We start from the raw sequence: 16,854 nt of genomic DNA on the forward strand, positions 1-16,854 counted from the left end.
TAGCAGGACTTCTCTGTGCCTGTACGGCTGTCCAAGACCCCCTCCGGGTCGGGCTGGTCTGGCCCCCTCTGCAGCCTCACAGGGGGCTCACAGGCCTTGGAGGCTCCTTGACCCTCCACACCCGTCTGATACCCACGCTGGCAATCAGGGAGGCCAGGGCCTGCCGCGCTGGCCTCGGCACAGCTGGTGCTGCTGGAGGCCCCGGGCGCTCAGAGCAAACGAGCCAAACCCTGAGTGGCCTGAGCTGGCCTGGAGGAGGTACGCAGTGTTCAGGCGTCCTTGGGGAGTATTCAGACCCTGGACCTCGCAGGACGCTGTCAGGGCTGGCAGCCTTGGGGACTCTGGACTTGGACTCTGCAACCAGCCCTGCCTGGGGTCAGAGTTCACTAGGCTGGGCACGCGGTCCTAGACGCAGCTCACCCCTGTGGCCCTTGGTCACCACCACCCAGCTTCCCGTGTTGTGGGGCAGACACTCCTCAGCCTGCCGGCTGCTGTCAGCTATGATGTGGGGACACCAGCCCCTGAGTCCTTGCTTGTCCGGTATCCAGCTATAATGGGCTCTTGGTTCTTGACAGACGCCATAGCCACCCTGCAACCCAAAACAAGAGGACAGGCCACCCTTTCTTGACCCAGTAAACCCCAAACACCCAGAAGTGAGAATAACATTCGGAGTGTTCTTTATGATAAAATTATTATTGAATCGTATAGCACAGAAACAAGAAAATATATATAAATTGGAATGTAGACATTTGATTTGTAGCAAATATCAGAACATCATCATTGTCGTCCCCGCCCACCCCCCCACCCCCGGCCCCCTGCCCCACCGCTGGCAGAGGGCTCTGCAGCAAGGCCACAGGGAGGGCAGGCCCCTCCTAGTATAAGCAGTTTGTTGGCAGCATCCCTCAGGCCGTGGGGACGGTGGAAGTGCAGAGACTCTGGGCCCGAGCTGCCTGGGGGTGGGCTGGGGTGGCCTGAGGTGAGGGCGGATATCAAGGCAGAAGTTTCCAGAGCAGGAAGGACATGAATGCACCCTGAGTGACAATGAAGGTCCTCAACCTTGCAAACACAGGACAGGTTGTCCCAAAAGTCCTGACCTGGCAGCAGGCTTGAGGTTGCAAAGGGGAGGCAGAGGTCAGGCTGAAGGCACAAGAAGGCTGCCCATCCAGGGTCATCCCAATCCCAGGCCACCCCGCACACCCATGGTCCAGGTGTGGGCACCTGGTTCTGGTCCTCCCTTCCTCCTGCAAGGGCAGGTGGCTCCTGAAGGACACAGGGCTGGGGTCCCACTTAGGGTGGTGCGGACACAGAACAGGCCCTCTCTTCCAGGGGGCCTCTCTGTCAGTTTGGGCGAAGGAACTTGTTCCAGTAAAAAAAGCCACTGGCTTTTGGCTTATTTAAAAATTAAAAATAGGGGGGCCTGGCTGGCTCAGTCGGTACAACATGCAACTCTTAATCTTAGGGCCAGGAGTTCAAGCCCCACGTTGGGCATGGAGCCTACTTGAAACAAACAAACAAAAAAAGTAAAAGAAAGAAGAAAGTAGACCGAGCTCCCCAGCCAGCAGCACCCAGTGGGGTCAGGGATGGCATCCAAGGACCGAAGAGCAGCCCGGCTGGGACCTCCTTCCCGGCCTCTAACCTTCCGGGCAACACCAGAAGGCCCAGAGGCCCCCTTCCCTGACCCCTGAGCGTTCCCTGTCACCCAATGTCCCAAGGGAAGCAGCTCCCCAGGAGGCCGGCGTTCTTCCCCCAGTGTCCGCACCTGCCGGCTGCGCGGGCCTGGCCGCTCCCTGCCCCGGGAGAGGCCAAGACCCCGGAAAGGGGTTATTATTGCTCACGAGCCACCAGGTAGGCGGCCAGCAGGGCCCGCGGAGGGCCCGGGCTTCTGCGCAGTGGGCGGGGCAGGGCTCAGGGCTTGGCCTTGCCGCGGGGCAGCCCCAGGCCCGGGCAGGTGGAGCGGCCGCTCCCGGGAGCCACGGCGGGCCTCCTGCAAACGCGCACCTGGCCGGCGGGCACCAGGCTGCGCTGCGCCTCACAGAAGTCCAGGAACCGCCGCCACAGGGGGCAGCAGCTCAGGAGGCGGTGGTCTCCTGCGGGGCGAGGGAAGGCGGAGGGCTCCGTGGGGGGCCCAGCCCGCCCAGTGCCCCCCCAGGGAGCACCCCAGGGGAGCCCCGCCCACCGGGAAGCCACACCCCCGGGGAGCCCCGCCCACCGGGAGCCACACCCAATCACGGAGCCACACCCAGGGAGCCCCGCCCACCCAGGAGCCACACCCCGGGAGCCCCGCCCACCCAGAAGCCACACCCCCGGGGAGCCCCGCCCACCCAGGAGCCACACCCCCGGGGAGCCCCGCCCACCCAGAAGCCACACCCCCAGGGAGCCCTGCCCACCGGGAGCCACACCCCAGGGGAGCCCCGCCCAATCAGGAAGCCACACCCCCGGGGGAGCCCCGCCCACCCAGGAGCCACACCCCCGGGGAGCCCCGCCCACCCAGAAGCCCCGCCCCCAGGGAGGAGCCCCCGCCCACCGGGAGCCACACCCCTGGGGAGCCCCGCCCAGCCAGGGAGCCCCGCCCCGCCCCGCCCCGCCCCACCCCCGGGCAGGCAACCTTACCGATGACGCAGAGCCCCTCTCTGGCCCGGGTGATGGCCACGTTCACTTGGTTGGGGTCCACGACGAAGCCCAGGAACCTCTTGAGCCAGCTCTTCGTTGGCCGCTGGTCCAGGTCACTCTCCTGGCACGTGCGGACCGTGCTCACCAGCACGTAGCGCCACTCGCTTCCTGCAGTTGGGCCGGCACCATGAGGCCCGCCCCGGCGCTTCGCCCACCCTGGGACCCGCGTGGCACGCGCCCCCTGCCCCAGGGCCACCCTCACCCTGGCTCTTGGTGATGGAGCACACGGTCACTCCGGAGACGCCCTCTCGCACCAGCCTCTTGCTGATCTCCGCAGCCTGAGCGTTGTAGGGAGTGAGGATGGCGACGTCCTTGGGCTCCACCGTCCTGCCCAGAGTCAGCTGCTTGGCAATGCGGACCTGAGGGACCAAGGGGGTGCTGTTGAAGCTGGCCCAGGCGCCTCTCCTGCCCTGGACACCAGGGCCTCGCCCGTTCCCTCAGTTCCTCTGCCTCCTCCTCCAGGAAGCCCTCCCTGACCCTGGGGCACTAGGAAGGTCTCACTGGCACTCACCACCGCGGCCACCTCCTCCGGGTTGGCCTTGGAGTTTTCATTCCCTTCATCTGTGGACACCAGTAGGCTCTGCTCATGGCCCTGCACGTGGCCGAAGATGACAGAGCAGCTCTCCTTGCCAATGTGGCCGAGGATGCTGGGCGGCCGCCTCAGGCCCTGCCAGGTCTTCAGCTTCTTCTCGTAGAACTCCATGGAGGGGAAGGCACAGATGCCCTCGTGCTGCAAGGCAGGGCATGTGCCAGGGGCACGTCACTCTCTACCTGTCCTAGGGCTCAGAGCTGGGGGGCCTGGGGGCCTCCTGTGGCCCAGAAAAGGCCAGGTGGACACCGGAGGTCAGGGCCCCGGGTGGTGACACCTGGGCCGGAGGCCTAGACCCTGGGACCGGCTTACCATGCGGTACTGCGTGTCCAGCATGTGCGCGTCCACGTGGTACCTCTCGAACAGAGACCGATCCAGCCCCAGATTTTGCAGCTGTTCGTTCTTGACCACTGGCCGCAGCTGCTTGTGGTCCCCGAGAAGAACCACCTGGGGGGCAGGCGGGCACAGGCCTAGAGGGACGCAGCTCCGTGGCCATTGCCACCGCACCATGACCGCGATGCCGCCCTCCGGGTTGAAACCCACAGCCCGTGACACCCGCACGGGGCTCCCGGCACTCACCTTCTCGGCCTTGGAGAAGGCCACCAGAGGGATGAGGGTCTCCGGCTCCGTGGCCATGCCTGCTTCGTCGATGAGGATCTGCCGGACGTCCAGCTTCCTGAGGCTGGCTGAGGCCGCACAGGAGCACGTGCACAGGATGACCCTGTGCTGGTCCAGCTCGAACTTCCGTGCTTTCCCCAGGATGGTCTTGTACCTGCACCGGGATGCCATCTGGTCCTATAGCGAGCCCACGGCCCGAGGCCAGAGACAACCCCACGGCCCCGGCTGCTTACCAGCTGAGGTCCTCCTTGGAAAGGATCTCCCCTTTCTGCAGCCGGGCATCAAAGTCCCTGATGTCCGGTGCGTAGGGGTTGGAGGATTGCCGGACCCTGTGGTGCAGGGTGATGCTCCTGGGGTGGGGGACATCCATGAAGCCGCATTAGTTCTCGCCCAAGACGGGATTGGGGCCTCCACTCACACACACACAGCTGAGCAACCGCACCTGAGGGTCTGGTTGGGCCTCCCCTCCCGGGGGCTCTTCTTGGGCAGGCCCCGGCTGCCCACACCCGGCACCGGAAATTCTGTGGCCTCGGCCTGCTCACTGTACACTCGCAGCGGCTTCAGCTCCGCTCTCCTGCTCAGGAGCAGCCCTGGTGGCCACGGGGCGTCAGGGACGGTCCCCGGGCCAGCACCCCTGGGCGAAGCCCCCACAGCCAACCCCACGCACCTGCCAGGACGTCCACCGACTTGTTAGAGGGGCCACAGTACAGGATGCAGGGACCCCCCAGCTGCTTCTCCCTGGGGGTGTCACAGGCCCCCGTCTGCTCCTCATTTGACTTGTGAAACCAGAACACGATGTGGAAGGCCACCACTGTCTTCCCGGTCCCTGTGGGCAGAGAACGCGATGAGCAGAGCTGCCGCCCCCCTACCCCGGGCAGCCCCAAGCACCCACAGCCCCGGCAGGGGCCCCACCTGGAGGGCCCTGGATCACGGTGAACTGCTTCTTCAGAGCCGCCCTGACAGCCCTGTTCTGGCTGCGGTTCAGCGTGTGGGGGCCGCCAGGGAGGTCGAACGCCTGCTTCTCCAGGAACCTGCTGTATGTCCCTAAGGGAGGGTCAGGCCTGGCTGAGCAGGGGTGCAGGGCAGGGCCCAGGCCGGATGAAGGGACTCAGCGGCGGGGCGGGGGCTGGCCGGACGTCCACCTACCTCGGCCACGGGTCTGCTGGGAAAGAAGCTGGCGGGGCAGCGGGATGGGCCGGCCCAGGGCAATGTTGATGACCAGCGGGGATGCGCGCTTCAGCCCGCGCACGGCTTCTTCCTTGCGACTGGGGGCAGGTGGTGGTGAGGGGGACACTGGGCACCCGCAGGACTGGCCCGGGGAGGGGACCCAGGGAGCTGTCGCCCCACCCCGCCCGCCAGCCTCTCCCTGGCGTCCCCCCGTGGAGGCCACTCACATGTCCGGAAGCTGCTTGGGCAGCACCTCAATGGTGAATCGGGCACCAGGCCTCAGCACCTCTTCTGGAACCTTCTCCATGGCCATGTGCTGGATGAAGAAGTGCACCTGCTTGGGGGTCTCCTGCCGGTCGGCCCGGCCCTCCTTCGGGTCCCAGTCTTCTGTCAGCCCGTGGGCCACCCACGTGTACGTGTCGGGGTCAATGCTCAGGAAGGGGCCGGGGCCGCTGGGGCCGCAGGCCGGGGTGGCCGGGGGAGGCTGGCCGGGGCCAGCTGAGGGGAGCCGCTTCTCTGCGGCGGGCACGGCCAGCAGCCCCTCGAGCCGGAGGCAGAGGTAGCAGTGGCCAAAGCTGAGGTCGATGCAGTGCTCACTGAGGAAGGAGGATTCCAGGCAGAAGGAGCCCCGGAGCCGCCGCTGCGGCATCTGCTTCACATCCCAGGATATGCTCACGTGCTGCAGCGTGATGGAGTCACTCTCCAAGACGGCGCCGGTGGCCGACTCCAAGGAGCAGAAGGGCCCCCACACGCGGGAGTACTCGGCCACGTCGGGACAGCGGTCTCGCACGGCCTGGGGCATCTGGTCCAGGAAGCAGCTGCCCAGCCGCTCCACGTGCTCCAGGCAGAGGGTGAAGCCGGGTGCCACCGTGCACAGCTGCAGACTCGGTGCCAGGAAGCCACGCTGCAGGGTGGCACTGAGCTGCACCTGCAGCGTGTCCCCCCCGCCCAGCTCCCGGGCCACCTCCACAAAGTGGCCGCAGGGGCTCTGCCACACCCGGCCCAGCATGCGCTGCTGGGGCTTCGCCGCGCCCTGCTCCCGCACGAGGGCAGCCAGCTCCGGCCACCGCTGCTCCTGCACCAGCTCCAGCAGCTGCTGCCACAGGCTGGCGTCCACGGGCCTAGTGTGTGGGTCGAGCAGGGCGCCCGGCAGCGGGGAGCGCGGCCCGTCTGCCCACACGGAGTAGATGCGGCGCCGCCACACAAGCCGCAGGCCCGGCCGCCCCTCCAGGTTGCCGGGGTGCTCGGCCAGTTGCAAGGAGCGGTAGTGCACGGGGCAGAGGTCCGGCAGGGCCTCGGGGTCGGCGGGGAAGAGCAGCCTGAAGCAGCGGGAGCCGGTCTCCACGCCCACCACGAAGCCCAGCTTGCTCCGCGGCTGGACCTTGAGCTGCGCCGCTAGATGCAGGCTTCGGGCCTGGCGCTGGTAGCTCTGGGCGCGCCCGTGCTGGTAGCTGAATTCCTGGCACAGCCCGTCGATGTCGCGGGCGGAGTAGGCGGGGCCGCCGCGGCCCAGCGCCAGCAGGATCTGCCGCTGCAGCACCACGTCCAGGTACCTGCGGATGGGGGAGGTCGCCCACGTGTACCAGTCCACCTGCAGCGAGTAGTGGCCAGCCTCCTGCCGCTCACCTTGGCAGGAGCGGCCAAACGCAGAGCGGGCCAGAGCCTTGCGGAGGTCCAGGCCCACGGGAGCCAGAGAAGGGTGCAAGTCGTCCGTGGTGATGAGGTCCTCCACGCGGTTCCAGTCCCCGGCGCGGGCTGCGAGCTGGACGTGCTCCCACAGGGAGGCCAGGAGGTAGATGTGGCTGCCGGGGGACCCGCGGCTGGGCAGGTGGTGGCGGAGGTGCAGCGACAGGGCCACCAGCTCTTGGTGCTTGTCACACAGGGCCCCCAGCTGCCGCTCACCGGGCGTGGGCTGCCACCGCAGCGGCGTGACGGTCCGCGTGGGCTCGCTGCTCACCAGGAGCTCGGCCACCAGGCTGTTGAACTGGATCATGTACTCCTTGATCATGACGTGGGCCGCACGGAAGCCCAGCACACAGTCCTCGCTGGGCTGCTCGTAGTGGGAGTCGGTCTGCAGGCGGCGCCGGCGCAGCACCCGGGAGAAGTGGCACGCGGCCACGACACAGGCGTCCACAGAGTCCAGCTGGGCGGGCAGCTCGCGGCCACCACCCGGGTGCCTCCGGATCACGGCCTCAGCTTCCTCGTAGGACAGCTGGCGGTCGGAGCAGATCACAGAGGGCGCGAAGTGCAGGCTTTTAATCTGGTCACTGCCCTTCTCCACGGTGAGGAAGAGGGAGATGGCCAAGCGGTCCTGGCCGGGCAGGAGGCTGAGCACGTCACGGCAGAGGCCGGCTGGCAGCATGGGCACCGGCTCCCGGTCAGGGGCATAGAACGTGATGCCCTGCCTGCGGGCCTCCAGGTCCACGGCCCCGTCCCTGGGAAGGGAGCTGGCCACGTCAGCAATGTGCACAGCCACTTGGTACCTGGGGCCCAGATCGCGGACGCTGAGGGCATCGTCCAGGTACTGGGCGCCCTGGGGGTCCACGGTGAAGGTTGGGAAGCCGCGACAGTCCTCCCGGTGGTCGGGGGCCCGGCCAAGCTCCGCCCGGTACTTCTGCAGCACCTTGCAGAGGGCTGCGGGCTCTAGTGAGGGCTTCTTCAAGCCGTGCTCCAGGTCCAGGACGCGGAGGCCCTGCTCCCACGTGGTGGCCTCGGGCAGCACCTCCAGGACGATGCCCAGGGGGTAGTAGAAGCGCTGCCGCCACAGGACGATGCGCACCCAGAAGAGCCGGCTGCCCCGGGCCTCGGCCGTGAGCCGCTCATACCCCACCCGCTGCACGCGGCCCTGCTGGACGCGGTGGATGGGCACCTGCAGCGGGTCCTTCAGCTCGGCCACGAAGATCTTCGTCACAGAGCCATCGACGGGGGTCATGATGCGAGAGTCCCACTCATCCATGCGGCACACGAACACCAGCTCCCGGCGCTTCCTCTTGAGCACGCCCACCACGCAGCCCTGCCGCCTCCCCGGGCAGCCCGTGTCCTGGCCCAGGACCTTCACGAGCACCTCGTCCCCGCTGAAGGCCATCCCACAGTGCAGGCGGCCCCTGATCTGGATGGGGCTGGAAGCCACGTCATCCAGCGGGAGGGCTGTCGCCTGCTCGAAGGTCTCCTGCACGAAGGCACAGTGGCGGTACAGCTCGGGCTCCGAGCAGAGTAGTTTCTGCAGGGTGGCCCGTGGCAGGTGTGTGTACTGCCGGGCCTGGTGCGGGGACTCGGGCCTGGCAATGGTGTCCAGTAGCCCATCTTCCCGGACGGTGACCGTCACGTTCCGGCCTTCATCCAGGAGCTCCTGCAGGATGGAGTCGTCCGCGTTGAGCTCCGTGTCAGAAGGCCAGAAGTCGGACTCAGTGTCCTCAGGGTCCTCGGGGTCCCTGTTCTCCGTGGCCGTCAGCCCTGCCACCGCATTCCTGGAGGTCCCGTCCCCCAGCGATGAGGTCCTCGATGGTGCCGATGTTGCGCCTTCCACCTCCGTGGGCACCGTGGCAGGGCCCCCCACCACGGAGCAGCCCCTGGCCACGGACCTTGAGGCCGCGTCCCCTGCCTCTGCCCGCGGCGCGGCCTTGTCTCCTGCTGCCGAGGTCTTAGACGGGAAGGTCCTCCCCCGAGCCGTGGCCCCCGTGGCCGCACGCTCTGGGGCCGGCTCCCCTGCTGCCCTTTCCTCTGGGACAGCGTCCAGGGCCGCCGCTGCCGCAGACCTCCCGGCCTGGAGGGCCCAGCGCTGCTGCTGAAGCACGCCCTGCTCGATGTGCTCCAGGGACAGGCTCTCGGGGCAGACGCTGTGATGCTTCACACACTCACGGATGAAGCTCTTCCAGAGCTTGCTGCAGGCCCCGGAGGAGCAGAGGGCCAGAGCGTTCCCCACGGCCACCACCTGGGACTGGGCGCGGGTCATGATGGTGTTGAGCACGCAGGGCGTCCGTGAAGAACCCGAGGGAGGCTGTCCCTGAGCTCAGCAGGCTGTGGTGGTTGTGCACGGTGCTCAGCACCACCACCCGGAACTCCCGGCCTGCAAGGGGGCACCGTCAGGCCAGGCCAGGCCAGGAGGGGAGGCCCCCCCGCCCCCGCCCCCGCCCCCGGCGCCCACCTGGCAAGATCTCAAAGCTGCCCACGGACACCTGGCCCAGGTTCCTCTTCCTCAGCTCCTGCCTCAGCGCAGTCACCTGGAGACACGCGGCCGGCGCAGCGGGCCTGGGTGAGCGCTGGGCGTGCGGTGCGGGCCCCCCAAGGGTGGGACTCTGGCCCCCCCACCCAGTGCCCCGGAGCTCCCGCCCCGGCTGCAGTCACGGGGCTCAAGCGCAGGTGGGTGCACTTACCTGGGCGCCGTGCGACACAACGCAGATGTGCTTCTGCTCCCGGGCGCCCCAGCAGGAGGGCCAGCCGTCGTGGAGGTCCCGCACCTGCTCCACGACCTGAGCCACCTCCGCCGCGTTCAGCCAGGACGTGCTGGACAGGTCGCGCTCGGGGTTGCCCGCCACGTGACAGAACATGAGCGGGTGCAGCCTGGGGTGTGGGGGCACGCGGCCGCTGGCGTGGATGGGGCTGCCCTTGGCCACGTAGAAGTGGCGCGAGACGAAGCTGAGGATGGCCTCCGTGGAGCGGTAGTTCTGGTGGAAGATGAGGCGGCTCCGCTGGGCCACCTCGTGCGCCTCCCGCTGGTAGTGCTGGAACAGGCGGTACAGCAGCGTGTGCCCCGCCGCCTGGGCCCTGGGCACGCTGAAGAGCCGGGGCGTGACCTGCATGTGGTCCCCCGCCAGCACCACGCGGGTGCCGGGCGCGGCGTAGCGCAGCGGGGTGAGCGCCTCGCACTCCAGCATCTGCGCGGCCTCGTCGATGAGGATGTGCGAGAAGAAGCCGGCGGGCACCCTGAGCTCGCGGGCCTGCGACGTGGTGGTGACCACGATGCGGTGCTGCTCCAGCTCGGCCCGCGTCGGTGCGCGGAAGGCCCGGCGGTCCTGCGTCAGGCAGCAGTACTGCAGCACTGTGGCGTCCGTCTGGCTGGGCGGCCGGTCCGTGTACATGACCCGGAGCGGGGCGGCCTCGGGGTGGCCGCTGCTGACGTAGCCGTGGAAGTGCTCCTCGATGTAGATGTCGGCCGCACTGAGGGCAGAAGGGCACACGGGGCCTCAGCGGCTGTCCATTCAGGCCCCGACTGTGAGCCCGGCCTGGCCTGCAGCGAGGCCTGTCCTGCCCCCACAGAGCTTAAACACCAGCACAGAGGACGGACACACAGACAGAGAAACACGGAAGGTCAGAGCCAGACGAGAACTGGCAACAGCGCAGGTCGGGGAGGCCAGGGAGGGCTCCCCGGAGGAGGTGAAGGAGGGGCCGGCCGTGCAGAGAGGCAGATGGGGGAGCCGCAGGGGGGCCAGGGGCCGGGAGACCTGGCGCCGGCTCTCAGGAGCACTGAGGCCAGCCCCTCACACACCCAGGGCCAGCGCATTCTGGGGCAGAAGCCGGGCCCCCGCGGGAGAGACCCCTCCTGAGCAGCAAGTGCTGGGAGCTAAGAAAACCACACTGACCGAGGGGATCGGGTGAGAGGTTGAGGGAAGAGTCTGTGTTCGTCTCAGAGACGACGCCAGGACCTCGCCCCGGGCCCCTCCCCAAGCAGCACACCCTGACCCCGGGGCGCCCTGCACTGGGCCTGAAGCACAGGTGTCCCCTGTGTCTCTTAGCCCAGGACCAGTCAGCTAGGACAGAGGGTCCCTAGGGTCAGAGTGACCAGACTCACCCCAGGGGCCGCGCTGCTCCCCGCCCCCCAGCGTCCACAGGGCAGCCAGAGGATGCGAGCCGAGCCCAGCCCCACTGGGCCGATGGCCAGGCAACACGGGCGGTCATGCCCGGGCCTCCAGCGGCCTCCCCTTCCTCTCTGGCGGTGACCCCCCAAGCCAGTGGCACACGCTCCCCAGCCCTAGATCCTAGGGAAGCAGGCTCCGGGCAGGTCTGGGTGGTGGCTCTGCTCACCTGTTGGTGTGTGTGCAGATGAGCACCTTGGTGTGCGGCTGCCGGATGACCTCCAGGGAGGCCATAGCCAGCGTGTAGGTCTTGCCTGTGCCAAAAGGGCCGTAGATGAGCAGCGGGGCAATGGGCCGCTGGCCCCCGGGGCTACTGCCCGCAATGAAGGCCACAGCCAGCTTCTGCTTGCGGTTGCCCTGCATTGCGGGCGGGATGGGCAGAGGGTGGGGCAGGTTGCAAGTCGGCAGGTCAGGCACCACCAGGCGCTCCTCAGGCAGCGCGTCCACCGCCTGGTGCCAGAAGCGGAAGGTCAGCGGGTCGACCTGGAACTGCACCTCCAAGGTGGGGCTGGTTTCGGGCTGCAGCCCCAGGGCCGAGCAGCAGTGGTTGGGCAGCAGCAGCCACAGTGCCTGCTCGGAGCTGGCCCGGGTCTCCAGCCGCACCTCGTACACGGTGTGGTCAGGCGCGGGGACGGGGGCCACCAGCGCTGTGCTGACCGCCCGGCCCAGCAGGAAGCCCTGGTCCGTGTCTGGCAAGAGAGAGGAGGGGCTGGGGACCTCGGCGAACAGGGCTCCCGACGGCGGGAAGAGCATGCCCAGGGCCGGCGTCTGCAGTGACGTCCTCAGGGCCACCGCGCCCCGGAAGTTCAGCCTGCGGGGAGGACAAGGGTCAGCGCACGGAGCCGGCACTCGGCCGTCGACACCCCAGCAGCGGCCGTCCCCCGCCCACCCGCCCTCACTCACTTGGCCACCAGCTGCTGCTGCACGGCTTCCTCCTCATAGAGAAACTGGTGCATCCTCTGCCGGTAGTTGGTGCAGGACATGGGGCCGGAGGCCAGGCCGCCGGGACTGAAGTCCAGGGCCAGGGCGGGCACCTTGTACATCGCCACCAGGGCCTCCTGCTCGGCCGTCCGCACCACACCAGGCACCACGTGGCGGTTGCCGGTGTGCCAGCGCTCCAGCTCCTTGGGGCGGCTGTCCCCCGGCCTCCCCCGCAGCCCCGGGCAGGGCACCTGGCCCGCCTGCAGCCTCAGCTTCCGCAGCAGCACTGGCCTGCGGCCGAAGTCCAAGACCAGCCACTGCTCGAAGCAGCCGAAGGAGGCAGTCCGCACGCGCACCTCCACCTGGAACGCGGCTGGCGAGGCACGCGCCTGGAAGCGCTCGCCCTTCGCATAGAGCTGGCCCGACGGGAGGCCGGGGGCCGCCAGCCAGAAGTCTGCGCCCAGCTCCTGCTTCAGCAGGGCCACGTGGAGCAGGGGCTCCTGGGGGAGAGACTGCACAGTCAGGGCGCCCAGCCCCGGCCCGCCCGTCAGAGTCCAGGCGACACATCCGGCCCTCCCCACCCTGCTGTCACCCCAGAAGGGCGCTCGGCCAGTCTGAACCTTGGGGTCCCCTCTGCAAAGGGGGCCACAGGCTGGCTGAGGCAGCCCCCGTGGATGCTGAGTGAGGCCACGGTGTAGGGAAGCTCCGGGCACACGCGGTCACTAGCCCGGTCCCCACCCTCTGTCAGACACTGCACAGAATAACCCCACAGCGCTTGACGTGCTCCGGGTCACACGGGCGTGGCCAAGGGGAGGCACAAGGCAGCGGCCGCAGACCCCAAACCCCAGCCAACCCGGGGCCTGCTGGCTCCTCACCTTCGAGTTGACGTCAAATATCCAGCTGTGCTGAGTCTTCTTCTCATGGGCCTCATGCACCAGGGGCTGCTTGCACGTGATGGACACGCCTTCGACGGTCTCGGCCAGCTGCGCAGGGAAGCCTGGCTGTCAGCGGGGTGGCTCTGGCCCCAGCGACGCCCTCCCACTCACTTGGTCCCCGCTTACCACCAGAACCTCACTGCTACTCCGCTGGTACTCAGCCAGCAGCCGCGTCTGGTAAGACGCCAGCCCCTCCTGCCAGGCGGCCCGCTCCCGCAGCTTCACGGCCTGCACCCGTCGGGTCCACTCTTGCAGCTCCTGCTCTGAATGCGCCTTGGTGCAGATGTCCCCATACTCACAGAGGCTGGGACTAGGAAAGGGGAGGCGAGCAAGCAGAGCAGGGCTTAGCCCTCTCAGCCCCATGCTGGCTTGTGGGGGAGGCGGGGCACATTCCAGGCCTGGGGGCGGCAGGGTGGGAGCAGGGACCTCCTCTATCCTATGCCAAGAAGAGGCCCGGCAACAATGGCCTCAATGAACCTCCCTTGACCAGCCCCAGAGGCCAACGTGGGGGCCCGCCTGTACCACGGAGGGGACAGGGAACCCCTGGCTCACCCTCCCACCCCGCTCCCCCACCCCACGGTCCTTACTTTGGGCAGAGCTCAAATGTGGAGAGCCCCGTGGGTGGGCTGCGGTGCTCCCAGCACTCCTCCTGGTCCAAGACCACCATCTGTGCGTGCTCCAGGGACGAGCAGTGGTTCTCAAAGGCCTCCTGGGAGTGGCAGGTGACCAGGCAGGCCCGGCAGTACAGCTTGACCCTGGGGGCCTGGCCAGGGCGGGCTGTGCGCTCCTCCCCGCTGGGGGCAGCGGGCGAGAGCAGGTCGCACCGCTTGAGGCCGTCCAGCTGCTCAGCCTCCCACACGGCCATCTCCACCGCGCTGTGCGCGTACTGGCAGCGGGATGCCCCGTGCCGGCAGGGCCGCCCGCGCCCCACGAACATGCAGTAGGCCAGTGGCTGGCCGTACTGGGGCTGCGGCCGCACCTCCACAACCTGCTGCTTGCGGCGGCCCTCGGTGCTCACGTGGGTCAGGAGCGAGGGGCAGGCTCCATGCTCGGGGCAGCGGCCCCGGGCGTCCACCGGGCAGACGCGGGGAGGACAGCAGCGGAAGCAGTGGGAGCACAGCAGCTGGAAGTGGCCGCCGTACTCGGCACGGATGGCCTCGGCTGGGCTGCGCAGCTCGCCCTGGGCCCCACCGCCCTGCAGCTCGGACTTCAGCCACATGCGCCTGACGTTGTGCTCACGCTCGAAGGTCCAGACCAGGGCCTCCTCCCGGCTTCGGGCAAAGGTGCACTGGTTGTGGTGGCGCTGGCAGCCGAGCCCCGGGCTGTAGTACCAGCAGACCTCATAGCGGGCAGGCCGTGGGAAGCTGGGCCGGCGGTCCACCTTGCGCCAGACCCTGCTCTTGGTGGCTCCTTTGAAGCGGGCCAGCAGGATGGCTTGGGGACAGCTGTGCTCTACCTGGCGCAGTAGGTAGGTGCTCTCATTGAGGCGCTGAGTACAGCGGGAGCAGCCTAGTCGCAGGTCCAGCTGGGCACACAGTCTGGCCAGAGGTAGCTCCTTGGTGGCCATGGGGCTGCTGGGCGATGAGCTGGACCCTGGGGACACCATCTCTGGCCTGGCTCTGCGGAGCGGCATCCCAGGCTCCCGGTTCAGCTGGTCCTCTGGGGCTGTTCAGCCATGTGAAATGTCTGGAAGGGAAGGAGCAAGGTCAGACCCCGAGGCCAGGAGGCCCACGTGTACCCCGGGGTGGGGGCTCGGATACACGGGGCGTCCCCATCAGGCCGGGGGCGGCGGAGGTGGAAGCAGAAGCAGGGAGCATTCCGTCCACCAGACAGGAGGAGAGGTGCTAGGTCTGAGGAGCTGGGCCCCACTGACCCCAACCCAGCCAAGACCCTCCCTCTTCTGAAGGGTCTCTGGGACCTGCTGGAGAGGAGCCTGCGGCGGGGCGGAGGGGGGGGGTGGTTTGCCCTGGCAACAGGAGCCTGCAGAAAGGCAGATGCCCTCGGGGCCCAGGGACTCTCTGGGTTCCCGGGAGCCTCCCTCCTGGGTCCTTGTACTGAAGTCCCCTCAAGCACAGACTCCTCTAAACACACAGCAAGCACATGCCCCCCACTGCACCCCCGCCCCCCTCCCTGGCTCTGCAAAGTGATAGCTCCTGAGAACCGCGGGGCAGCCGGAGGGGTGGGGCGGGGCAGCCAGGACTGCGAGCCTCGGAGCTGCAGAAGGAAGGAAATGGGGATGCCCTGGGTCTGAGGGGAACTTTCGGGGAAAACTTTGAGGGCACCGAGAGATGTTTTGGAGGAAACAGCTGCAGCCGCAGCGTCAGCCTCGAGTGGGAAAGCCCACCCCACTCCACAGAGAATCCTGAGTCCACCTGCAGGGGGGCCGGGGGGACCTCCAGCCGGCTGGATATTGGTAAACAGGGCAACGCGAAGGGTTCTGGACCTGAGGTGTGGAGACCACGGCCGCCTCCCACCCCCGGGGTGAGGGCAGGATGGCAGCAGGATGGGGGTAGGATGGGGACAGGATGGGGGGCAGGACAGGGGAGCAGGACGGGGGCAGGATGGGGGTAGGATGGGGACAGGATGGGGGGCAGGACAGGGGAGCAGGACGGGGGCAGGATGGGGGTAGGATGGGGACAGGACGGGGGGCAGGACGGGGGGCAGGATGGGGGCAGGATGGGGACAGGACGGGAGGCAGGATAGGGGGCAGGACAGGGGAGCAGGATGGGGGCAGGACGGGGGTAGGATGGGGACAGGACGGGGGGCAGGACGGGGAGGGCAGGACAGGGGAGCAGGACGGGGGCAGGATGGGGGCAGGATGCGGACAGGACGGGAGGCAGGACGGGGAGGGCAGGACGGGGGAGCAGGACGGGGCCAGGATGGGGGTAGGATGGGGACAGGACCGGGACAGGACCGGGAGGGCAGGACGGGGGCAGGCCGGGGGCTTCGGGGCCCAGGGTGCAGGTGGCTTCCGAGCACCCCGGCCCCCCGCCCCCCAGGGACGTCCCCCTCCGCCCCGGCCCGGCCCCCGGAGACCCCCGAGCCCGGCCCGCGGGCGCTTACCCCGCGCACGGACCCCGCCGCCCGGCGCCCCGGCTCCCGCCCGGCGCCAGCGATCACTTTCGATTCTGCCCCCGGTGACTCAAGCTGACGCCCGAGCGCGGAAATTACCTCACCGCCCCCCGCCCCGCCCCCAGCCCGCCTCCCGCCGCGGCGCCGCCCCCGCCCGCGCCCCGACCCGACCCGACCCCCGGCCCGGCAGGCGCCCCGAGCTGCCCCCAGGTGCCCGCGCGCTCCCCGCGGGGAGGATGCTCCTGTGCGGTTTGCAGAAGGGGCCCTGCCCGCGGGGGCCGGGGGCGGGAGAGCCGAGCGGAGCAAAGGGCAGGTGCTGGCGGGCGCCCCTTTGCTGCAGAGCCGCTCAGGCAGCGGAGGGGGCGTGGGGAGGGGGCACCGGGGACCCCGCCGGAGGCCCGGGAAGGGGAGAGGCTGAGCGCCGGGGGCGGGGCTTTCCCAACCGGCTCCGTCCAGTCTAGGTCAGAGGGGACCCGCCCTCTTACCTGGGGAGGTTCTCACCTGAGGATGCTCTGCAGCCACATCCAACCCCTCAAAATACACCAAAGCTACCGGTGAACCCTGAACGAGCGAGCCGGGAGGGGCCACACCCCTCTCTAGACAGCTGGAGGGGTCAGGAGCGTTTTGCAGCTTAATTGTATTTGATTCCCAACTTTCCTGCACAGGTGTCATCCGTGGTCACCTTTGAGGAAACTGAGGCACTGTGCTCACTGGCTGAGACTCAGCAGGCAGCTAGCTAGCAAAGCAGCCAGTGCCCCCACTGGGACTTGATGTACCCCGAAGGGTCCTTGCTTCCTAGATTCATAACCTTGTAGCGTCCCCTTGAACCATGGAGAGAGCTAACATATGGCAGCTGTCTGACGACCAAGGCTGGGCCAAAGGACACTGTGCTTGCTCCCGGCTCGCAGGCTGACTGTGGGGGGAAGCCAGCCGCCTCCGTGCGAGGGCGCTCCAGCAGCCCTGCTGACAGTCCCATGCCAGAAGGGACAGCAGCCTCCTGCCAAACCCCAGCACCAATTGTCTGGAATGT

The 16,854-nt window shown here is 68.3% G+C and overlaps 1 protein-coding gene across 1 annotated transcript; it reads right to left on the bottom strand.

Moving 5' to 3' along the window:
• Positions 1-674: 674 nt before the first annotated feature.
• On the bottom strand, positions 675-15,921 carry HELZ2 (helicase with zinc finger 2). Its single transcript, XM_025470694.3, is given in 21 exon segments — positions 675-2,087; positions 2,611-2,778; positions 2,873-3,029; positions 3,182-3,400; positions 3,572-3,706; positions 3,839-4,031; positions 4,111-4,227; positions 4,320-4,467; positions 4,545-4,703; positions 4,790-4,921; positions 5,024-5,142; positions 5,272-9,011; positions 9,013-9,110; positions 9,189-9,264; positions 9,418-10,201; positions 11,066-11,707; positions 11,800-12,317; positions 12,693-12,800; positions 12,879-13,062; positions 13,340-14,438; positions 15,816-15,921. Coding segments are annotated over 20 exon segments (8,925 nt in total). The 5' UTR covers positions 14,386-14,438; positions 15,816-15,921; the 3' UTR covers positions 675-1,905.
• Positions 15,922-16,854: the final 933 nt, after the last annotated feature.

This window comes from Canis lupus, chromosome 24, assembly GCF_003254725.2.
Source record: "Canis lupus dingo isolate Sandy chromosome 24, ASM325472v2, whole genome shotgun sequence".
In the NCBI taxonomy this organism is placed as follows: Eukaryota; Metazoa; Chordata; class Mammalia; order Carnivora; family Canidae; genus Canis; species Canis lupus.